The 25,760-nt window shown below is 38.1% G+C and overlaps 2 protein-coding genes across 3 annotated transcripts in view; one reads left to right on the forward strand and one right to left on the reverse strand.

Moving 5' to 3' along the window:
- The window catches only part of LOC143297845 (uncharacterized), a 35,031-nt gene extending 27,862 nt beyond the window's left edge, over positions 1–7,169 (forward strand). For both annotated transcript variants that reach the window (XM_076610365.1, XM_076610364.1), the window contains one exon: positions 955–7,169. In XM_076610365.1, the coding sequence (XP_076466480.1) occupies positions 955–962 (8 nt within the window). In that variant the 3' untranslated portion in view covers positions 963–7,169. The remainder of the gene's footprint in view (positions 1–954) is intronic.
- On the reverse strand, positions 7,108–22,805 carry LOC143297846 (histone-binding protein RBBP4-like). The gene is made up of 15 exons (XM_076610367.1): positions 22,652–22,805; positions 19,246–19,393; positions 18,547–18,597; positions 16,617–16,711; positions 15,686–15,859; positions 14,854–14,908; positions 14,215–14,275; positions 13,503–13,595; positions 12,495–12,562; positions 11,757–11,883; positions 10,845–10,922; positions 10,121–10,197; positions 9,533–9,590; positions 8,880–8,990; positions 7,108–8,265 (listed from the first exon to the last, which is right to left on the reverse strand). The coding sequence occupies exons 1-15, from the start codon at positions 22,668–22,670 to the stop codon at positions 8,197–8,199; spliced, it is 1,284 nt and encodes a 427-aa protein (XP_076466482.1). The 5' UTR covers positions 22,671–22,805; the 3' UTR covers positions 7,108–8,196.
- Between the last annotated feature and the right edge of the window lie 2,955 nt (positions 22,806–25,760).

Consider the following 25,760-nt stretch of genomic DNA (forward strand, 5'->3'; position numbering starts at 1 on the left):
GTGGTGCTAACCTATCTTGGGTCAGAGATCAAGCTCTAAGCAATTTACAAACACTGAGTTGTTTGCACAACAGGTTGCCTACCTCTCTGCTTGGGTGGTTTTAAGTCTATAGCAATGCTTTTGAAAAGGTGCAGAATGGACACTGTACTTACCGTATGATATAGGAACAATAATTCCACAGTGCAACATGTTTTGACCCGTGGTTTTTTTCTGACTTGACACAAAAACATGACTGAGAACTGAAATTTTCACTGGTAGTAATTGAACAAAAACTTCGAATGTCAAGGGTTTGGTTGATTGCGACATCAGGGACATGTTGCTGACATCTCTAGTCTTACTATCTGATCACGAGCTATTCTGAAATAATGTTTTCATGGTTAAAAACACTGCCTTGTTCATGGATTATGAGTTTTGAAGCATTGTCTTTTGTGAAAGAAAAAAGTTGGTTGAAATATCGAACATAATTCAGGAAAATATCACCCAAGTCCATAAAGGGTATGCTCTTTTGCAAAATGTATATGGTTGGAAAAATGATAACATCAAAATTAGACGCCCATGGTCTGCTTGGTAGTAAGTGAAAACAGAATTTGTTAAATAGGGTGCAGAGTATTAAGAATGGTTTTGCCTGGGATAGCTAGCTGTGTTTGACATAGTTAAAACACATTGCAATAGAGAGGGGAGGGATGAAACAGGACTATCCAACAAGAGAAGTGTGAAATTATTTGTTGTGACCAGATGTTGCAGATTTCTTATTATATAATATCTTGTGTTTTTCACCACCTTCTTTTCCAGACACTTGCATGGTACATTTGTGTTGTTCAGGCTTTAAAAAAAAAAAAAAAAAAAAAAAAAATCACTGTTGTGATATGTTTGTGTTGTTGCAGTGCTTTGTGTATGTATTTTTTTGTTTGGTTGGGTTTTTATCTTTTTCCTCCTGTTTCTGTTTGTCACTAGGGTCATGAGGGTGCAGGTTGCCTTTTGTGATTCAGTGAGCACGTCTGCACGACCCCCCCCAGCCTGCCAGTATCATGCACCTCCCCCTGCTTCCCCTTCAGCCATCGTCAGTCATTGTCGTCTTTCATCTTCTCCTTGGACCTTTTTCAGCATGGCCTGGGTCTGGCGGAGTGTTTGGGAGGGGTGGGGTGATAAGATGTTTTGTTGTGTTTGTAATAGGCTATGCCTTTTGTTTTTTTGTTGATGTTGTGTGCATGCTTTTTCTTGTTGTTCTCAACTGAGCGACAAGCCCGTGGTGTTCATTGGTTGACTGTGTTGCTTGCTGGCATGTTTTTTTGTTGTTGTTTTTTCAAGTACACTCATGATTGTGTTGAATATCAAAATGGACTTTTTTTGGATATGTTATGTTTTCTGTGGTCAGCTGGGCAGTAGGCAACATGTGTCATTGTATATTATCCTGGACTGTTCACACACGTGACATCTGTGCATTACAGATTCCAGCAGATGGCACCTATTTTTCTCAATACAGATGTGCCTTTTAAATAATAGCAGTTATGTTTTTAGAAGCCTCTCAATAAATGGCAGAGTTTTTAAATACCATTGAATGTTTTTTAAAGCCTCTTAATAAGTAGCGGAGCCCTTTTAACAGCACTTGTTTTTAAAAGCCTCTCAATTGATGGCGGACATTTCATAATTCGATGAATGTTTTGAACATGATAATATTGCTGTGTCCTTTTCCAGAAATGAGATAACCAAAGGTAATGAAAATGAGTACCTCAGTGCATATACAATGGGTGCATGGCAAATTTTCATTTCTGTGTATTCTGTGATGGTAAATGTGAGATGCCAAAACCCATTACGTTGTGAGAATGATTTGTGTCATTTCATTGGTAGCGTTATTCTCTGTTGTGCTTGATGTTTAGCATGTAGAAATAACTGTGTAGAGGGAGATTAACAAATAGTAAAGAGTGGTAACTCTCTCCATTCACAAGGTGCAGATTCACAGTGCGACCGATTCAGCTAGCACACAGGTAAATAAAAGGTACATTGGAACAAACCCAGACACTTCCTCAAAAAAGGAAGCGCCAGGCCTGTCCTTATACCAATCATTTGACATGTGCACACAGCAGCAGACAGAAGAAATGTGCAAACACAAATTAGCTTTTAGTCAAGACTGGCATAACCTCTTTAATCCTGAACAAGCCACATAGAACACATGGACAATACAGAACAAACACATGGTTGACTCGGTGGTTTTTCAACTGGAAATTAACAGATAATGAGGCCAGGAGTTTAACTTTAAATGAGGGAGATTGGCTTTAAAAGCATTGTCAGTCTGTCTGAACTATAGCTTTGAATTAAAACCAGATACACAACTAATTCAGTGGTTATAAAGATGATACAAGACATCTGTACAGTTTGGGGTGAAGTATTTGGTTCCCCAGACACGTTGTGCCCAGCAATTTATGAACACGTACGTGATTTTACCTGATCAGGCCTTTGGCTCAACACATGTAATCATTAAAGTAACAATACTATGAAAATGGCCTCCAACATGTGAGGTCATCCAAATCAGTATTTTCAACCAGCTTTTGTGTCATGTAATCGGTTGCAACATTCTTTCAACTTTGGATCCTAATGCCAGCTAGTCTTGAACCAGGTTGGGGTTGTATGTTCAGTCAAATATAAAAAAAAATAAGAGACACAATATGACATGGTGTCACAAAGCCCCCCCTCACCCCCTTACCACTGCATTACCTAACTGTGTAAAGTAACACTTGGACAGATGCTCAGCAGCAAATGATACTAATGCAAGCTGGGATTACATCAAAGGCGGTGAAGAGGTGATGTGCACTTAACAAACTCGCAAGTATTTCAGTGTGTTTCTGACTTTGTGTCAAAAATTAATGACATATTCGTTGTCCTTAAAACAATGATCATTTTAACAGCCTGAGAGAAAAGCCGGTCACACATACACACACCAAGTTGGAAACAAAATAGCTGCCAGTTAGTGGAAAGCTAAATTAGGACAGCTGTTTCAGGATGGGTTAACTCTCTCCACCCAAACATTTGATTGGAAATGTCTAGTTGACACCCACTTCACACAAACATTCTAAATTAGCACTTGGAGATAAAGAATGTTTTGCATCCATAGTGGGGTACCACAGTGATATTGTGACCCAGTAACAGCAGCATCAACCTCTCAGATGTTACAGGCAACCAAATGATCCATTTTCTTTACTCTGTGCTTTAACAAGCCTGGTTATGGCCAGATCACCTGTTCTATTTGTGTCTTTGATGACATGAATCTTTCCTGCTGAGTACTTGGCAAATATAGAAGTGTCATTGTCAGAAACTAAAGCAGGGTGTCACTATTTTTTGTTGTTTCTTATCCAGCTTGTTATAACTTTTTGTTGTTGTTGTGAATTTTACTGACCCTTGGAAATGTGCCATCTGTGGTAAAAATTAGGGGTGAAAACACCAAAAGCAGTGAGTTTTGGAGGGGCATACCCCTTCTAGAAACAGCAGTCGGTGGTGTTCCAGCCCCCCAAAAAGTCAAATATTTTTCTGACAAAAGCGATATTAATATGAAGAAGGCGCAGTGTATATTATGACAGTTGTGACGATCTGTTTCCATGAGATACAGTGAATACATCCTTCTTTCCCAAGAAAAAAAAAAGAAAAGAAAAAAAATCATGGAAAAAATCCCAGAAAAAAACATACTGATAATCAAAATCTGATAAGAAAATTTTCATCTGCATTACTGGTATGGGAATTGATTGCGCGAGGGAAAAAGTCTGAACTGAAGTTGTGTGTATGGGAAAACTTTGAAACTTCCTTAAGAACTGTACGATAGGCATTTTTTCATTGCTTTTATCACAGAGACCAAGGGACAGGTGTGTATGTGTGCATGTTTGAGTCATGGGTAGAAAGAGGTGAAAGTAGCTAAGGCAATTGGGAAAAGAAAAGTGTTGCTTTTGCTATTTCTCAGACTTTCTGTGGTCACAGGCTGATGTGCATTCTTGGTGATCAATGCTAGGTGTAACTCAAATCGTAGCAATGGTTGTTACATACCAAGGCTAGGCAAACCGATTTCTGTTCCAAAGAAATCAATGTTGTCAATACTAAAATTAGGTGGACACAGTGTCTCCTTTTCATCGATGAGGTGAATGTTTATCCTCACCGTTCAGTTGGGTTTCTCATAGAATTATCATCTTGGAACTTTTCATCTGGATGACACAGAATACTTGTTGAAACAGCTGATAATCTTTCAAGATGACAAACTAGAAAAAGTTGTTGCTAGTGTTGGTGTTCTGGCTCAGCTCTTGACTTTCACAGTTAAAGCAAAGACTGGCAAATTTAAAATATGGTTCCCTCTCTACATTACATTTCTGATAAAAGTTACAGCACAGACTGACAGTTTCAAAATACTGTCCTTAGTAGACATTTACCATCAAAGTTAAAAGCCAGGTGTCATGTGGTCTCACTTGAAAATGGGTATCACATTATCTTGAGATTTGCTAGCATTCCTTGTATTCCCTCCACTATTATTTAACATGTACAGTGTATTTACTGGATATTTATTAGGAAAACACTCTAAAGGCGATCAAGTTAAAGTGAATTGAGAAATTGCAGTGAAGAGTAAACAGTTAAAAGTATGTTTGTGTGTGTGCATTTGCATGTAGCCTCCACTTTTTTCTATTTGTACAGTTTGATTTATAAATTATATGTGAAAACCTAGTTGAGTAATTCATTCAATAAATAGATGGTATAGTTTGAAAATAGGAACGGTCATATTCAGTACTCTAATACCAATTATGAAAGAAAAGATGACAGTGTGAGCATTGTTATTCAAACACATAGAGCCATTATCAAGTGCGATGCATTTTGCTCACCAGATTTGAACCAATCTTGAAAATTGAGGGGTGGGGTTTGACAGACTGGAACCAAAAGCTTTTGGTCAGTGTGAAGAAAAAACTTCTTTTTAAATCAGGAAAACATATTTAGTGACATATGTCTGTTAAACATAGCTTGGATAATTAGGGATGAGATGTATAAAAGGATACATTTTACTAAAAGGATGGGTGGAGGATTTAGTGACTTCTGTTGTATTGTCTGTCTGGATAAATTTTATATGAAGGGGTAAGTGGAGAGGAACGAAAATTTGCAATTCATCTTTTTTTGTTGTCTTTTCTACACCTAATAGATAAGTACTGTTGTCTTATGTTTAAATTTCCCTTCATTGGTCACAGTGTTTTATGCAATAAAAAAGATAAACTTTCTGTAGTATAATTGATGCAGTGGCAAGCTCCTTAATTTCCTCTTAGTTTTAATAGAATTGGCAATTAGCCTGTCAGGACCAAAACAGACACCAAACGTGGCCATTGAATTGTTAGAAGTTTTGTGAATTTTTATTTTATTTTTGGAAACGTATGTCATCTCTAACATGTATTTTGAAAGGTAACTGTTGCTATCTCTGCCACCTCTCCTGTCAATTGTTCTGCTGATCCAAAAATGATGCAGTTTCTTTTTTAAAATTTTTTAGTAGTAGGTCAGTTTGTAAATGGTTATACTGATACTGAAGCGGTGTAACATGATAAGGCATGCAGACTGACTAGAAGCAGCTTGTTATGTGAGCAAAATGATGAATGACTGAACTGGATTGTATTAATTTTATTTGAGAATGGGGAATGTGATGTGCATTTTTTTTAAGTTGGCAATTGTTGTGTGATATGAAAAATATTGTTTTCTATAGGTATGGAACCTAAATGTCATTTTGTGAGTGTGAAAGATGTACATAATTTTTGTAACTTGTGTAACCCTAACACCCCCTCATCCCCTTCCAAAATATTTTTATGCTTTAATATGGAAAGTGGGGGGTGGGGAAAGCAAAGCAGTATCAGCAAATTCTTAGAGATACAGCATTTTTGGTCATAATTATGAAAATTGGTGTCAGGAATAAATAACTTTTCAGGACAACAGATAACCTTTGAAGGATATTACCCTTTTGCTACTATTGTCAACAAATTTTATTCTTAGGCTGTTTTTTGGAATTGTTCGAGTTTCCTCGATACATTGTCCAGTGAATTTTAGTGTTGAAGGAAAGTGCTACTCCTGTGTATATGAGGCAATATCATGATTGGTTAGATTGGCAGATGGGGAAGGTGTGTTGATTTAGGAACATAAGTATTGACCCTGGAAGTAAAAATTACAGCGGAATTCCATGATGTAGTTTACTGGAATGGATCTGTGAGAAATGCGAATATGTAGATTTGCCATTTTGTATATGCAAAGGCTGCCGTTTATGATGCTGCTTCATGATCCTTAAAATTTGCTTATGGCTGTTTATTCTTGAGTCAAGAGGACATTATCTCGTGTGAATTTCACGTGTTGGAAAAGGGTTTGTCTTCGAGGAGAAATTCATTCTCCACCAGTGGTGCTACTTAAAATTTGTGTATTCTGTTAACGAAAAAAACACACACACCCCTCCAAAAAAACATTGTTAAAATGTTACATACAAATTTTTGCCTATTTTGATGGAAACTGGCATAAATTAACCAACCTGTACCTGACAACATGGATTTTTCAATATCGTTGAGAAGCGTCAGTTTGGTGGCCTTGGATACACCAAAGGGCTTATCCAGGTGTGAGCATTTTTCTCACAGATCCCGGTTTTGGTTAACGAGAAACTGAAATATGGACAGAAGTTTCAGTTACGAATTTTGTTCCTTTCCCAGAAAAGTCTCCCCCACCCACTTTTTACAATTAGGAATTAAAGTATTTTTCTATTTCAATGCAAATGAGGAATCAAAGATTTAATCCTGAAGGTTAATGAATTCCAAGCATTGCTACACCATAATGAATCATGCTGCATTTATTTGTCGATTGCATTATTGTGTATTGTACGAAAAATTGACTTAAGTGTATTTACTCCAGATGTGGACTGTGTTGTAGTGAATGCGTCCGATGATGATAATGTGTGAAGAAGTCAGTGACGTGGTGCTGTTGTTGATGGCATTGCGTGTGCGGCGTGTGAGGGCATCCGTTGGATCTTGTACAGACTGACTTCATCGTGAGGCATACATGTGATGCGATGTGACATTCTGGGACAGTGTGCTTTTTCTCTGTTGACAGATTTTGAAGCATGTGCCACTGGGTACAATCCTTTATTGAAATTTGATAAAAAATAATTATCAATAAATCATTGACCCATATTGCCTTGGTAATGGTGGTTTTTTGCTTTGTGTATGAGCCATCTCCATGACCAGTTGCCTTGGTTGTTTTTTTTCATACAGACTGCATGCGCTGCTGTTGGATTTTGTGCTCGATGACAAAACTGAGGTGAAATCCCTATAGTCATTGGGTCCAGTGCTCTCCTTGGTTCTACTAAGTATGGTATGTACATCTGCCTGGAATTCAAAGGAGTAGAAGCCTGGCTAGGGGGTTGCAGATGGGGTACACCCACCCCAGCCCTTCTTCAGACTGAGGAGAGGGAAATGTATTCACTAATCTCCCTCCCCACCCAAGTCTGAAGAAACAATACCCCGACTCATGACCCACCTATCTTCTCTTCAGGCAGAACTTACACATCCTTCAATTTCAGGTGTCTCCAGATTTTTTTTTTCTCCAAGTAATGTACTCATTGACAAGATGTATCAAGTCCTATATTCACAATTCTCAAGTGTTTATTGACAAGACATACTTCAAACACAAAAATGAATTCACATGGTGATGGCTAAAAGCACTTTTTTGGGTGCATTTTGATTCACACCTAGTTAAGAATTAAAAATTTGGCATGCATACTGATGATAAATAAAATCTATACATTATCAAAAATAAACATTCAAGCTGAATTTTTTTTTTTTTTTAATCATTCTATTAAACACTGAGATGAATCTCTCTCAAGAAGACTGTCACTGTAAGTTTGAACACAAGACATAACTGCAAAACACTAAAGTAGCTTTGTCATCACTCTTTTTGACAGTCTGCTTGAAGTATGATGCCCCAATTATCACTACCCCCACCCAACCCCCTAAAAAGATTATTCCGTCCACAAATATGCCATTTTTCAAATGGATAAAATGCTAATCAGATGAAAATATGTAGGTGTGCTACACACATCCAATCCAGTTAAGATGTGTAAAAGGTGCCAAGAAGTCTCTGTCTCCACTGCCTGCTGTTGCGTCAATGTAGAGACATATGATACACATCCAGTGAGGATGTGCAAGAGGTGCAAAGAAATCAAGACGCCTCCAGGTCTCCGCTGCCTGCTGCTGCGTCTGGTTCTTCGTCACTGTATATGTTCTCTGCCTGAAATGTGATCATCACTGATGGTGAATAACAAATACAGACCTTGTGGGGGTTATGACATACCTTTCACACATACAGTTTTATCATTCACATGAATGCTGAACTGCATGAAGTACAGATTTGCAGTTGATCTGATCTGAGAGTGTGTGTGTGTGGGTGTGCACACTTAATCTCTGCTGATGGAGTGTTTTGCTTAATGTGGACCTACATAGAGATAGAATACAGACTTGCATTCGGAAATCCAATGCCTGAAGAGGCATTTAACAGCTAACACATTTTATAACATACTAGCCGGATAATCACCTGAAGCAGCATTTTTCCCTTTCACATTTTTAAGAACTCTCACACACAGAAAGAAATGTATCAACTAACAAATATGGAACAGTCCAGCAGCCATCAATTCATTTCCACACATCTCATGTCAGCCTGGCATGCTTGCAAACTGCCCGACAAGAGAAAATACAACCCCAAACCAAAAATCTCTCCCCTCTTACTTCTCACAAACAGTACCCACTTCATGAGCCCTGATTACACACACTTCATGAGCCCTGATTACAAACACTTCACCTTGGATCACTCCTGTCTCAAACTATGCACACAAACACATAACTTACCATTTGCCACACTTGCATGATGTTGTCTTCTGACACTGAGCACACAATCCATGGCTCGTTAGGATTCCAGGAAAAGTCTGAGATCTTGGCCGTGTGGCCACCATGGATGAACTGGAACATAGACGAGTCAAATATGGACACCATGAATAAAATACATAAAAGATAACTGTGACCATCATGAATAAATCATAACAAAATAAGACTCAACTATGGCCACCGTAGACAAAATATGTAACCTCAGTCACATGAAAAAATTTTAATCTATTTTATTCATTTATCATATTTATTTATTACATTTATTTATCATTGTTCCTTATAGCAGACAGGCCACACAGAACCATAGGAACCATCTAGGACTTGCCGAAGTATAAACAAACAAACAAAAAATGGACCTATTTTGTGTCACTGTTACACAAACGAATCTACAGTCATCATGACAGAATGGCGAAATTGGCTCAACTGCCTATATCTGATCACAGCACATGCTAAGAAAAACATTTCCCCCATTAAACAAGCACAAATCATCACATCCACTCCTTGCAAAACAGGACATTGAGATTAAGACAAAACAAATTATTTAGTATCTGCCTCAGAGCTTTTCACCATTCAGGCTTAACTATGCATGAAAACCATAGGCATTTGCTCTCACTCACCAACAGTTCTGGAGGTCCATCCTCTGCGTCTTCTGGCAACTGTTCCTCTCCAATTTTACTGAAAAAAAGATAAATGAATAATTTTATGTCCTCTAAAAAAAAAATAATAATAATAAGAGAGAGAGACACTGGCATATCTGCTGATAAAAAAAACCCACCTCTACATACTAAAAAATAAAAATAAAAAAATATAAAAAAACCTGAAGGGATTTCATTCACAACAATACAAAGTTTGATGATCCAATAAAAACAGATTCATAAAAGGGCTTCAGTGTTCCTGGAACAGAACACTATCCTTTCTCTAAAAACTGGGATCACAATCTGAGGTCGACACATCTGTAACCACCACACCTGTTTAAATTCAAAATATGTATACCTGTTCAGCTGTCTAATGTCAACTTTTCAGAAACTAATAATGTCCAGCTTGTTAAATTGTTCATTAACTACAATGAAACAGCTAATAATATGCTGTGAGTTATAACAGGACCACGATAGTACTCCGGTACACATTTCCAACACACCTGTGCCATCTCTAAATTAAACCGATCAAAGTGGAAAAAGTGAGCAAGTCTGGAGAAAGCACAATACCTCAGATCCCACACATGTAGGCGCCGATCCGTTCCACTGGAAGCCAGGATTGTTTCATTATGAGGAGACCACTGAACCTGCAAAACATATCCAAACTGCACTTGAAAAAGGTGGTTTTAATTTTTTTTTTTTTAAACATTAAAAAAACACACAAAAAACTGGCAGCTTGGATTTTTCATTCTGCAACTCTCACATTCACTCGTATGTACACTAGTGGGCGTTTATGTCTATGACCATTTTTACCCTGCCATGTAGGCAGCCATATTCCATTTTGGGGGGTATGCATGCTGGGTATCTTCTTGTTTCCATAACCCACCGAATGCTGACATGGATTACAAGCTTTTTAAGAGCGTATTTGATCTTCTGCTTTTGTATACACACGAAGGGGGTTCAGGCACAAGCATATCTGCACATACGTTGACCTGGGAGATCAGAAACATCTCCACCCTTTACCCACTATGTGCTATTACTGATTATTCAAATCCAGGACTCTCATATTGAAAGTCTTTAACGCTTTAACTACTCTGCTATTGCGCCACTCGCTTGGCTTTAACTTGGCTAAACTCAGCGCAAATCATTTCCAGCCCATTATCAAGGGTGAAGAACTTTATGGCTCATTTCTTAATGTGCATAATTAGATAAAAACAAAAAAATCAACTTCCCCAAAGCTGTTGAAGTGCTTAGAAACATAAAAGGAATGAAGGAAACAGTAAACCAGCCTTACTTGGAAGATTTCATCCTTGTGAGATTCAAATGAGTGAAGTTTCAACTTGAGATTCCGCAAATCCCACAGGGCCACAGTCTGAAAGAAACAGAAATAGATCGGGTCATAGACTAATCTTTTCAAACTGACCTGTCAACCATTTCAATATGTAAATGGATGGTCAAACTGTCACAACCATAACATTACAGCACAAGCAGTGATACAATGCATATACAACTTGCATTGCATCTAAATATCAATAGGACACAAATCAATAAACATTATTATGCATTCAAACAGCTAATAATACCTTCATCGCTTTTGTTTTTACAATCCTCAACTACAGCAGATTGGAAGACAGTGGATACATACAAGGGTATACTGTTAGATCAAGCAAAACAAATATGTTTTCAGTCTTTTTTCCCCAAGGCACCATGAATGAGATTAATTTCAAAAACAGATCCCTGTTAAAATCATGAGATTATACTGGCCTGTTCTTCAACTACATCATTGTGAGGTCTGACAATCATGAAGATTAACAAAGCCCCAAGCACAAATATACTTCATTTTTAGGAGAAAAAACGATTTGGTATTGCCTTGCTTTGCTGCTGTTAGCCACTATATACACTTATGGTTACAAAAATAATTGACCAAGCATACATTTTTTTCTAACTGCAAAGCAATCAGTCCAGTCCCAATTCTCAAACCAATACAATGTAATAAAACTTAAAAACCAGCTTGCTTGTAAACAACACAACCACAAACCAATAAAAGTTCGAAAGATAAATAAGATCACCACAGAAACTGAGAAACTTCTGAAAGCAGGCAAGAGCTTGAAAACGCCAAATCGTTCTCTGACAAAAATCATTGGCCAAAGTGTAATCTCTCTTGCAAGACCTAGAACCCTGACAGAGTGGTGGGAAGCTGAATTACCTTGTCGGCCGATCCTGTGGCCAGGATGAACTCGCTGTAGGGGTTGAAGGACAGGCAGTTGACCTCCGCTGTGTGAGCATCCACCACGTGACTAGGTTTGCTAGTGGTGTTGGAGCGTGTGTCCCAGCTTCACACAGAATAAACACAAACTTTACAATTCCTGTCTACCAACTTGATAGAAATATACTTGTTTTGACCTCCATCAAAACTCACATACCACATAAAAAAAATAAAAAATAAAAAATAAAAAACTGAGTAGAAAAAGTAAAGAGTAAATTATAATGGATGCAATGAATAATACGATTCAAAAATATAATGGTGATCTGAAATATGATCTTCTAAAAGACTTTTTGACACTTTTTAACCAATGTAAAAAAAAGAAGAAATATCAGCCACATGAACAGAGTATAAAAATGTACACCAGAAAGAAAAACAGTCAGCATTACAGACCACTGCACATTTGCAGACTTTAAGACATAAAATATTATACTTTTCTATTTAATGGTGATTGTGGCTTACTAGGAAATCCATTTTCATAACAGATTTGTGAAAAATTCACTTTGAGCACAAACTCACTACATACTCACTGTCTACAAGAAGAAGATATTTATACAAGCTGTATTTGATAACAACGAAATAGGAACCACAGAAGAACTTTGGCTTGCAGTCTTCAAATGGAAATATTCTCACAGGTATACTAAATACATGTTCTCAGTCACACCAAACACAGAAACTTACATCATCAGTTTCTGATCATCTGCTACAGATCCAAAGAGACTCTCATGCAGCAGATGCCAAGCCACGTCCTGCAAAGCATTTCAATCATTCATAAATCTTTATACTGTCTTTTCCTCACTCAAATCACTGATAAATACTTGTATACTCTTCTTCGCTGGAATCATATATAAATCTTTATAGATTTTCTTTAATCAGGCTTGAAATTAGGAAATTGTGATAGAGTCTGTAAGGTGGAGGAGGCCCCCTGAAGCTGAAGGTTTTTCTCAATTTCAAACCACAAAATCTGCACTTCCCAGCCACCAATGCCTCTGAGGTATTCCAACCCATACATGACAATCGGTCCAATTTTTCCTAAACTGAAGTGTTTTTGCTTTCAAACCTGTAAAAATCAGCCCTGTGGACATGATTTTCAAAATCTCTCATGTGTGTGTGTGTGTGTGTGCGCGCACGTTTTCAATGCAACTCTGTGTGTATGTGAGAGAGACAGAGAGACGGGCATAGAGAGACAGACAGACAAAGAGACTGAGAAGGCAGTGGGGGGGGGGGGCACGGGAGGAAAGAGTATAAGTTCGTATGTGTGCATGTGTGTTCACTGCTTTAAATACAACTCTGTGTGTGTTAAACTCTTTGAGTGAGTGAGTGAGTGAGTGAGTGAGTGTGAGTGAGTGAGTGAGTGTGTGTGAGTGTGTGTGTGTGTGTGTGTGTGTGTGTGTGTGTGTGTGTGTGTGTGTGTGTGTGTGTGTGTGTGTGTGTGTTTGTGTGTGTACTTTCACTATTTGTGGTTCTGACTTTCTTCTCTAAAGCAGAAAGCAGTCCACCTCCTTACCGAACAAGCATTAAAGCATACAACGTACAACAGCAAAACCACACAATGTTAAAGAATGCTTCTCAGAAATCACCACACACACTGTAAACAATGGAACATCACAAGACATAAGAAGATTTAACTGTAACAATAAATACAATTATAAAAAACAACAACACACAATTATCCAAATACAATCCTACCTCCACAACTGAAGTATGTCCCGTGAAGATTGTGTGTGCATCAACTACTCTGGACTCTCTCTGGGTACCATTGATGTCCCACAAACAGATCGTCTGCAAATTTATTTTATATAAAAATCATTCTTTATTTTCATGACATTTTTTGTTTGTCAGCATATACTGACCAAAACATTACAGGAATACACAAAATACATAAATAATGAGACATTCATAAACTTGAAGAAATACAATCAGTAAAGTCACAAATACGAGATACTTTTGAATTAAGAACAGTCACTATACTGAGAGCATTGACAGAAGAATTATACACTGTAAACTCAAGAAATAAATTGTAACTTACTGTGTAGCATTCAGCTGCCTACTGGCTGCCTTCATCAACATTGTACTGAAGACTTCACGGAATCTTTGTTTTGGGAGATTACTGCTGAGCATGTATCACTGATTAATGAAACCATCTGTTTCTTCTTGGAGAAGTACTGATTTTTAAAACATCCATTTGTTTTGAAAACTCACTATTTCACTATTAATTTTTCAACTGTATTCAGATCATCTCCATATTTATACTAACACCCTAACTTCATATCAACAAAAACCAGACAAAATGAACTCCCTCACTCTTATGTAAACAATAACTCTCACTAACCTACATGAATAAACTGCATTTATCATATCAAATTTCCCAAATGAAATACCTCCATATAATTCAACTTACATGATCATCCGAAGCACTCAGCAAATGTCCATTCAAATTGGGGTTCCATGAAAGTCCATACCTGGAAAACAATCCAAATAATACTCATTCACATTTTAATCTATCTAAAAAAAAATTTTTTTTTAAATAATAAAAAATCACATAAATTATCTTCCCAATTCAAATGCATTTCTCATCAAACATCTCATGTAAATAGAGAACCCATGATTCGTTGTCACTACAGAAATGTAAGAGCTATACAATTCTATGGGTAGTGACACTGGTAGACGACCCCCCCACCCACCAACTCAACACCCAACGGAAAAATACTTCTTGACAAAAAGTGAGATGCTGTTTACTGAAGAATCACAAACAACGAACCAGCTGAACTAACAGAAACCCCGTGCTGCAGAAGACTGTAAACAGCTTTCTGCATCCTGTCCTTTTGTTCACTAGTTTCCAAAACTTATGTGCATGTGTCACTGACAGTTTCCAAAACCTACCAAATACTAATGTGAGCATTCATAAAGAGAGATGCAAGATGTTAGGAGTCAAATCTCAATTACAGCGCTTGATGACAAAAATGTCAGTGACAAATGGATTTACAACAATACAAAATCTAAGACAACTAATGACAAAAAAATATACATATATACACACCCTTCCTTCTGGTGGCCTTTTAACCGCAGCTCAGGAATGCACTCACCGCTGGGGTCTGGAAAGAAAACCAAACTCACATGTCAAAACATGTCAGAATAAGAGATAAGTTCATTGAAAGATATGTATCATCACATAACCTTAAAGCATGCCAGAATAAGTGATAAATACATTCAAAGACACATCTTCATATAACCATAAAACATGTCAGGGTAAGTGATAAATATATTCAAAGATATATCATCATAAAACCATAAAACATGTCAGTTTAAGTGATGAATTCATTCAAATAAAAAAAAAAAAAATAAAACAAAATAAAAACCACCACCAGCCACTGTGGAAAAGAGGGCAGCGTCACAAACTGACAACTGGTAAGATGTGTGTTCAAGATGGAATTTTTCTGCCACCATGAGACTGCTAATCAATTTTCCTGACCAACACTACAGGTGCTTGGCCTGCCTGACACTGAAACAGGATATAAAAGGAAGCTTTGAGAACTGCCTTGTCAAGTAGGCCCAAACCTCAACTGGACCTCCATAGCTGGGGGAAGGAGGGGGGTAAATTATTAGTTTCACATACAGAGCCACTATCAACATAATGTATATCAAGGCTGTCTCTCATGAACAGAGGATGACGACGTGTTGTGCCATCTTCAACCAACATCATCTGTGGACACATGTGGCTTTCGAGCCCAAAGTCACAGGTGCAGGTGGGGTATCGAACACCAGCAGACAGGGCAAGGGCAGACTCAGCTCTGTGTCACTGATCTCAAGCGAATATATAACGAATAACTAATATTTGAAACATACACAGAAAAAAAACAACCCCAGCTCACCTGGTTTGGAAGGGTGTTTTGTGTAGTCGAAGACCAGGACGTCACTGGAAGGTGTCTTGGTGGCGATGATGCATGGATTCTGGGGCATGTAGCGGGCACGGTTCACCTCCCCTTCATGGTTGATTTTTATTTCTATCTCAATCTTCCCACTCACTGAACCAAATCCTCCAAATTCTGTTTGGAAAAAAAAAAAATTATAATGATACAAAATAAAAAAACAACTTCTGAATCATTGTAGATGTGACATAAATAATCCACCAGAAACAAGCTCTATTTTGCCTATAACTTATGTAATTAATTTTTCTTTTTCTATTAGATTAATCAGACAAAAGCAACAAAAAACACACAAACACACAAAAACTTTATGCAATGAGTGACTTTCACCTTTGGCCTTGCACTGACAGAGTTCATGCTCTCACCATCGTTCTTGCATGCACCATTGCCAGTCAGAATGCAAGTTTTGAAAACTAGCTTATGATGCAAGTTTTCCATTAATATAAGCCAGATGATAACACCAACCCTCCATGCAAAAGATTACCAATTAATACCAGGATTCATGCTCTGAATAGCACGCTACGAAGTTTAAAAGTTGGGTGCAGGACTCATGCAACAGGCAAACAAGCGTCTTTTTTTCTTTCTTTCAGTTTTAACTGCTTACAGGCTATACTGTGACCTTGATCCGGAATCTTTCATTGTTATCAAGAGGATCGATGTTCCCAGCATGTGAAATCACTGTAATCAATTTCATGACTGAAGCAATATCGTTTTCTGGGCTTCACTGCACCAATTTTTACAAGTAAATGCATATATAAGATGTAAGCTCTACAATTCATATGATAAAATTACAAGCTCACAATTCTAAATGTCCCATCCATTACTGCAAGGGGGGTGGGGGTGGGGGCGTAGTTGAGTCAGGTCGTAACAAACCAACCTCCTTTTTCACTGTCGTACTGTGCAGCATCAAACTGTGCGTTGTCATTTGGAAGTTGAACACTGGCGATCAGCAAGTGGTTTTGCTCATCCGACCTTCAACAAAGAAACAGCAGTCTCAGTAAGTTTTAGGGTTGTCTCTTTCACAGCATACAATGTCTAAATACCACTAAGATAAGACATGTTACTACAAAGAAGTTTTTAGAACAAAACTATTTAATCAGAAAAAATATAATTACTTATTAAAAGAAAATAAACAAGCAAGCAAGCTTACTAGGTATAATTTTCAGGCATCATCACTAGTGTTTCTGAATATAAATAAATTCCACTGTGGAATAACCTCAGCAAGACCAAGTCCATGTACCAACCAGCTAGCTCACAGAACTCCAGTGCTGCCCCCCACCCCCACTGCAATCAAGATCGATGACAGATCATGTCAGTTGACAAGTTTTGCTACCTGGGCAGCACCCTATGCAGCAACAGAGCCCTTGATGCAGAAGTGACGCTGCGCATCGCCAAAGCCAGCTCCGCCTTTGGCAGACTCAACAACAGGCTGTGGAACAACAAAGGCATCATGCTCAGCACCAAAATCAAAACCTACTGAGCTGTTGTGCTGACCACCTTGTACTGCTGTGAAACATGGACGACATATCGTCGTCACATTCAACAACTCGAGCAGTTTCACCAGAGATGCCTACGAAAGATCCTCGGCATACAGTGGCAAGACAGGGTCTCCAACCTCCAACTCCTAGAGAGGAGCAGCTTGCCCAGCATCGAAAGCCTGCTGATCCAGTGCCAGCTACGCTGGACAGGACACGTCCGCATGACAGCAGCAGGATCCTGAAGATGCTATTGTATGGCCAGCTGAAGGAAGGCCACCGCCAACTTGGAAGACCCTGCAAGCGCTTCAAGGACACCTTGAAGACAAACCTCAAACCTGTGACGTAGACATCACTTCCTGGGAAACTGATGCCCTTGAGCACTCTCACTGGAGGACGCTGTGCTCTAGTGGCAATAAGACGTTTGAAAACATGAGAACGCTGGCCATTAAGGAGAAGCGTGAGTGAAGGAAGCAGGGCTCAACTTCTGGAGACATTTTCCCATGCAACACCTGTGGGAAGTGCTGCGCATCCAGAATCGGTCTCTTCTCCCATATGAGGACACACACCGACAGATAAGCCTGCCTGCCTACTCATCCATTGGTCTGACGGGAGACTCCATCATCACTGTGGGGGATTTCTAGAGTATTACTGTAATGTACATCATAGATAATGTAACCTAAACTGCAGATTATAGACCAGTGAAAGTTATACAATTTGTATACACACTGAAAAGCAAAATGGTCACATGAGCAATCACCCTGAAACCGATAAATTTTTTCTCCTTACACTGAATAGTTGGAAACAAAAAAGGAATAAATAGGGAAAAAAGAATTTAAAATAAAACACCCTATACCTTGTAAAAAATAAAACACCCTATACCTTACACAAACCTATTTGAACAGTACTTCTGGCCAAGATATAAGTACTGCATATTACAGACAATAACTTGTGAGGCACTTCAGATTGTGAGGTGCATCCTCCACATTCAAATACAAAAGAAAACAATACATAAGGTGCAGTATTTCATATGGTGCACATCAAAATGATTAAGTTGAGCATTGATAGGTCAACTGCTGCCACTGTCACAGCCAAGTTTGTATTTTCAGAAAAACTTGATGTCAATGCTCTGATATCACCATCATAACTCTCTTCATATATCATGGTGTCATCTGTTTGACAGCTCTGTCATCTCCACATAGCTCCCTGAAAGAATAACTGTAAATGTTAGAACCACCACACATGCCATTCTCATGACAATATCTAAATAAACACCAGCAGTAGCATTGCTCCATTAATGTTTCTCTGAAGAGTAAAAAATCCAAAACTTACGTATGTGTACCAAGAATCAGTCGATGCAAAGAGTAATCTTTTCCTTCTGGGCTGAAAAAAAAACAAAAAACAAAAACAAACAAAATTATTATATTCAGTTCACATTAGTGGTTTCCATTCATTCAGCTAGAAATCCGAAGTGACAAGAATAATATGTCAATTTCAAAAGTTAATAATATCCACCACCCCACCTCAATTAGTTTGTATATGTAATACCCTCCGACTTTTAATTTTATACATAAATTTTGGTAAGTTTAAAGTTAAAAAGTAAATGCATTTTATCATAATAATAATGTGTTTTAGGAGGTGCCATGTCTCCAATAGTCCATTTATTCACAAAATTAATAAAATACAGTGGCAAAACATTGAAAAGCATATGCACGCAGCTGCACACATGCACAAATATTCACACATACCCAAACAAACACTATCTGTGACACATACACATAATCATAAATTACATAATGTATGCATGGCTGCATATAGACATACACACAAGCATACAGATGAGATTTGTGTGTGTGAACTGGTAAAAAAACTAAAGCAACATGTTCACTTCAAATTGACAGCAAATTTATAATACCTAGATGATCTACACTACTAAGTACTATTACTAATGGCAGATTTCACAGTTTCAAAATGTGGTGTGATAATATATCAGTTATTAGAAGAAAGAATGGGGAGGAAAAAAACACTTACCGTGTAATATCTGGTAGCCACTGTGCTGTCAGACTGGGCCATTCAAGGGCATGTGTCATGACCAAGTCATATAAGAATGGTGTGTTTTTCTTCCATATTTTGTACTCCTCGTTAATGACCCTCTCCTCCACTGCATCGTCCAGTCCTCCTGAAATAAAAGCAAATGAACAAATGTTTTATTTTATCATCTGTTACAATTTTGTTGCTTTTTTTCCAGTTGTAACTTTCATCCCATTAACTGCTTAAGGCATTAGACTACTAGCTGCTTACCATGGTGGAAGTAGCTCTTAACTTTTGGCTTTTGACCAGTTACTAGTCAGTATCCTGAGAGTCCCAGGTATTATCTAGGGGGTCCAAACCTAAAGAGTGTCTATGTAATGTTAAACATAATTATCAATAATCAAATCTGCATTGCTGGATATAACGGCAGTAATACCTTCTATAAGTTCTAGTGATATATGTAAAACTAAAAGTCCACTCATGTATACAAAATTGCAAGTGAATGTGGGAGTCGCAGCCCGACATGACAAGAAGAAAACACACCTGTAGTACTTTTAAGATGAATTTGCGTTAATAAAAGTAAATGAAAATGAAGTCTTGAAAAACAAAATGAAGTCCTGAAAATGAAGAATGTCAAGTGATCACAGTGGTTTCTTGCTTTAAAACTTGGATTTGAACATTCATGATGTTGCATCCTCTAGTTATTATTCCATTAAAATCCAGCCATCAATCTCTGAATACCCATACACCTACAGTATAATTTGGGAAGATGGAAAAATGGTTTGAAGAATGGCTTATCTGTTCAGGCAGAAAAGAAACAATTTTCTGTCAAGTACGTGCACATAAGACATTATGTTGTAGTTATCAAACATGAAGACTTTAATCACTGTAATGGGGCATTTGTCCTCATCAACAATAAAATGATCCTACATTATCAATTTATGTCAGATGCCAATGAACCTCTGTGGGCTTTTAATCTAATGTCACAAGCACCCAGACCACTACTGGGTCTGGGGGTGGGGGTTGGGGGGGGGGAGTAAAATAAAAAAACCCAGTCAATATATAATAGGACCCACAGACACACTCCCTGGTTGGGCACATCACCCACAGACCACTTTCTTCAGTTTTATCAGCAGAGGCAGGCAAACACTATCCCGAGTACAAAATACTAATAGCTTTGCTGGTTTTCAGTCTTCTTTCTGTTTGGCTTGTTGTGAATGTAATGTGCATCTATCACAATCAGTTTCTCAACTTTTCTGCCTGTTGGGCTTTTAAGTGTACAAGTCAAGTGTAATTGAAAATAATGTCAAGTGGTCTAATGCTGAGTTCCAACAATGAATATTATGACACAAATGTCAAAGTAAAAGTTATCAAAAGAGAATTTCAGTCTTCCTTGTTTTGGGAATAATGGTTTGGATCTGAGGAATGTAACTGACATGTTTTAAAGTTCAACTACTTTCTGGAAAATACTTTTCTTGGTCTGCATTTGAAAGTCTTGGTTGCTGGTCACTGCATTAGGGATGGATGGCTTAGTCTTACCAGTTGAGTAAAATTAAAGAGCTGTGGTGCCCTATCTCTTTCAATAGACTGCTGCAGAGTTCCATGGCCATCTTGGATCTTGCGTATACACATCTAACTTTTACTTGAAATCTCAAGCAATGCCAAAGGAAATCAACTTACGCAAAAGCAGCAAACATGTGCTGCCCCCCGTTTCTTCAGTTGACAGCCTCCATTGCTACAACCAAACTCTGTGCAATAAATGCACATTAAAAATTAACAAAAAAACCCAAGCAAAATATCGAAGAAAGACAGAATAGTGTGGAAATTTATCACAAAGTTGACATGCAGATATCCATCGGCATGTCTTTTCTGAAATGTGAATTTAAAAAATCAAATTAAAGGGAGGATGCATGCTGATAGCATGATTTTTTCCCCCCAAGTCACACATAACATACATTTATATAAGTGACATGGTTATAAAATTGTATAATTCAGAGGCAACAATGGAAGGCTCCGTAAATCCAACCAAATCAAAGTTTAAAACAAATACAAATCGAAATGAAAACAATGTGAACTTGGGAATGAGACAGCTATAACATAATCAATACAAGAATCTATGTTGAATGTTCTTTCTTCTTTGCTGCTCTTCACATCAGGAACAACCTTCCTCATCAAGATTCATATCCATGCATCTGATTCTATTTCTGCTTTTCGCTCGTCACAAAAAACTCATCTTTTTAAAAACCATCTATAAGTACTTTCGGCTTCCTTGTTCTCCAACACCACCCATGTCAGCTCACTTTGGAGTGGGAAAGGGAGAGTGTGTGTGGGGGAAGATTTTCTTGAGAATGAGTGGTGGTCATGAATGTTTTAATACATAACTTGTAACATTTATCTTTCATGTAAAGCACCCTGAGCTCTTCGAGAGAAAGGGCGCTATATAAATGTACATGATTATCATTATTATTATCATCAGTTTGACTAAGTCAGGAAGTGGACATAAGGGCGCTATATAAATGTACATTATTATTATTATCATCATCATCAGTTTGACTACGTCAGGAAGTGGACATAAATCACAGTACTTGAGAAATCTTCTTGTATCGAACTGAGGAGCCATTTTCAGTTTCAAAACAGTCCTTTACAAACAGCAGTGTTTCTGGCTTTACAACCTTCAAGTTCATGCCAGTTAAGTTTTTTTGTTTGTTTGTTTTTTGGTGGGGTTTTTTTGGGTTTTTTGTTGCTTTTTTTCGTTTTGTTGTTTGATGCTGTGTGGGGCCTGGGTTCCTCTGGCTGAACTAGGGGGCTTAACAGTCGCACACAGACATCAGTCATCTAGAGCGAACCCCCCTATTGTGGATTGTTGCCCTGTTCTATAGGGATTACCACAGGATTATTGACAAGACAAGACAAGCCAAGCACTTGGTCAAATTAACATGTCTCGAGTTTACAAATCTTTAGTCTTGTGCCGGGTGTCTTATGGGTTTAAATATACTGTATATTTTTTTGGACTGGGTGGAACGGGCAAGGCATTTTCACGGGGTCGGTCTCAACTGGGTCTCGTGTCCGAATGGACTGGCAGTGTCAGTGTCTGGGTGGGTAGGTCGGTGGCCTAACACCGGTTATTAATTTTCATTCTTCCTCTCTGAATATATCGTACCTTGCCATTCCCCACTCCTATATAAATAAAATCATTAAGTAGTGATTATTATGGTCTAATCATTCTAGTTATTCTGAACAAATTATGTACACAAACTGACTCATTTAATGAGTAAATCAATGTGGCTGACCATTGCGGAGGGTCTACTCCATCACCGACTGAATACAAGGATAGAAGACTGCATAAAATTAACAATACCAGCAAGTTCTAAACCAGTTCCTTTACATTTACACTATAAATAAGTACCTTCTTTTTCCGAAGTCATTTGTCTGTGCAGCTCAGAACACTTTCGTTGTGGAAATCCGTCTCCAATTGAAAACAAAGCACTCACTCCTTCTCCCGAACATTAAGTTACACACGCGCCGTCTAGAGGAAGCGCGCGCTAATTTTTTTGTTTGCTGTTGAGTATATTCACGGGAGCTGTGTTCATGATATCAGCGTTATATCCACTATACACGAAAAAAATGCACACATTCGGAATATTTTTTATTTGTTTTATTATCATTTTTGGATTGTTTGTTTTTGTTTTTGTCAGGTAAATGAAATTTGGTATAAAATACGCCAACAGCATTGATATTTTGTCATTTTTTTCATCGTTTTTTTTAATAAATTTTATTTGGGTGTGGTGGCTGAATCAGCGGAAAGAGCGCCAACGTTTTATTACTTCGATCCTCGGTATCTGTTAATCTGTATCTGTTAAGTACATCGCTGTCCCCAAGATTGTGGCATTATCGCGACGGGTGGGGGTGTGCGCAGCTGAGCAGGTTCACTGTTGAGATGTTAACAGTTTTGTTTGTTTGTTTGTTTGTTTTTTTTAAAGATCTCAGGAGTTGGTGCTCTTACTGTTTTCTTCAGTCCAGGTGGTTCCAGTCTTTTACTGTGCTAACAAAAATGACTGTTTGTATTGCTCTGTCTGATATCTGCTGACTTGGAATGTTCTTGTGTTGTTTCTTATATGATTAGAGATCGCACTGGTGGTATCGTACTGATCGCCAGATGTTGTGTTAAGGCACAGTGGGTGAAGGTTGGATATTTGTTTTCCGATCTTCCAGTTCAACATATGTGCCTGAGCCCCCTTCGTGTGCACTCACAAGATCTGAGAAAAAAATATTTCCAACACTATACGTAAGTTTAATACTGCTTCTCAGATCAGAATGCCACCTTGAAGACCCAATAATCCATGTCAGCATTCAGTGGATAATGGAAACATGAAAATAGCCAGCTTGCACCAAACACTATAGATTCATCAGCACTGACACAAATAATCATTGTATAGGTGTGGGGTGGCGGGGAACATGTTGATAGTCCCCCGCCGTGTTGATAGTCCCCCGGCCCAATTCATGGGGGACTGTCGTTGGTCTCCACTCTGGTGGAGACACTCACTCAGTCTGGCTCCGTGACTTAAGCCATTATTGTAGTCACTGAGTAGGGGGCTTAGTTGGTGGTGTCCTAAGTACATTTGATTAGAACAGGCACTATTGAACACCAGCAAAGTGACACAGCAGCAGTGCAGGGTTTCCTCTGGTGTGTGGCCTCCCAACGACCTAACATCGATTGTTCCCTGTGGTCTGCCGGCACTGGGACTGAGACAGATGAACCGGGATGTGGCCATGTATGGGAGACTCAGAATGAGCAGCATGGGAGTAATGCCACTGAAACAGTGCAAATGATGGGGCAGCAAAAAAAAAACAAAAAAAAAAAAAAGAAAAAGAAAAAAAAACAACAACAGTCCCCTGGCCCTATAATCCTTTTCGATTGCCTAATATAGCGTATGTATTTGTCTCCCATGTGTGTGTGTGTGTCTTTATATGTGTTTGTTCATTCGTCAGATTTTATTTTATCCAAAAGTGATATTTGACTAAGATATGGATAAAAATTGGAATGAATTAAAGGCATATTGTTTCAGGGGGTGGGATCATGCTTGTTTGCAAGGATTCTTTTATTTTTTTACGTTTCTTTTTATCTTTTTATTGATTGTTTTCACACACACACACACACAGAGTTATTGTTGTCAGTTCCCATGGTTGCTGTGGGTGTTGTCAAGGACGACGATTGTTTTCAGTCCTTTGCAGGGACCCGTGACTTGTATCCTGACAATATATAAATTCCAAATGCCAGTAAAACTTCAGTTTCAATAGTGTCAGCCTCTAATGTATAGAATTTACATTGATCTATATGTTTGCCTGCATGCCTGCTTGCTTATTTGCTTTTCACTGTTTACCCCCCCCCCCCCCCCCCCCCGCCCACCCTCTCTCTCTGACACACACAGAGACACAGACACACCATACAACTGGAAAGGTAAACCAACATTTTATTATAATTCATACTGATCATAATCATGGGAATGCATATAAACATTTCATTCTAATTCATACAGATCATATGGAACAATATATTTCATTCCAATTCACACAGATCATATGGAGCAATACATTTCATTATAATTCATACGGATCATTTGAAACAATATTTTTAATAACAGTTCGCGCGGATCATCTGGAGCAATACAGTTAATTATAATTCATACGTGAATGGAACAATCTAGTTCATTATAATTCATACAGATCATATGGAACGATACAGTTCATTATAATTCATACATATATGGAACACCACATTTCATTATTATTCATACAGATCATATGGAGCAATACAGCTCGTTATAATTCGCACAGATCAAATGGACTAAGTTAATACAGTATCATAATTCGCCATGTTTTCTGCCATAGCCACCAAATTTCCCCATCACATTGCAATGTCTGGGTCCGTGGGGAAGATACAGTGTGAATAAAACCCGTCACGTTCTGTTCACAATCCTGGCAGCTTGAGTGACATGACAAGTATCACATTTGCTCTAAACTGTCTGAGTGAGTTTGTATTTGTGTCAATAACACCGCACAAGTGAGAGCATTCATTTCAATGCTCACAGACAGATCTGCAGAACAATGTGTAGGTGAGCCTCTACCATTCTCTATTCTTGGATGATGATGATAATAATAACAATAATATTAACAATAATGAAACAAAAAAATAACTGAGTTGCTAAACTTCATCACTGCATGACACCCCAGTTGGAACCGTTAGAAAACACACCGCACATGCACACACACACACACAGATTTTGAAATATAAAAAAAAGGAGAAGAAGAAAAAAAACACACAACCCACCCCCACCCTATCTAGTTTTCAAGCAGGACATGAATGACGTAAAATCTACATGGACATCATGTTAAACTGACGTTACTGGTTCACAAGCCTGGGAAAGTGTGTCTCCTTTCAACACATACACATAATAATAACTTAAGTGAATAAAAACACTTAGATCTACAATCTTAAACTGAGGATGGTTAGATAG

Source organism: Babylonia areolata, chromosome 23 (genome assembly GCF_041734735.1).
Source record: "Babylonia areolata isolate BAREFJ2019XMU chromosome 23, ASM4173473v1, whole genome shotgun sequence".
Classification (NCBI taxonomy): Eukaryota; Metazoa; Mollusca; class Gastropoda; order Neogastropoda; family Buccinidae; genus Babylonia; species Babylonia areolata.

What these genes read in the sequence shown, in the direction of transcription:
- LOC143297846 (XM_076610367.1), bottom strand. An exon ending in CTGATTCTTGGTACACATAC is followed by an intron (nt 16,712 to 18,546) that starts GTAAGTTTTGGA and finishes TCTTTGTTGAAG; the next exon opens with GTCGGATGAGCAAAACCACT. An exon ending in GATGATCAGAAACTGATGAT is followed by an intron (nt 11,884 to 12,494) that starts GTAAGTTTCTGT and finishes TTCTGTGTGAAG; the next exon opens with CTGGGACACACGCTCCAACA.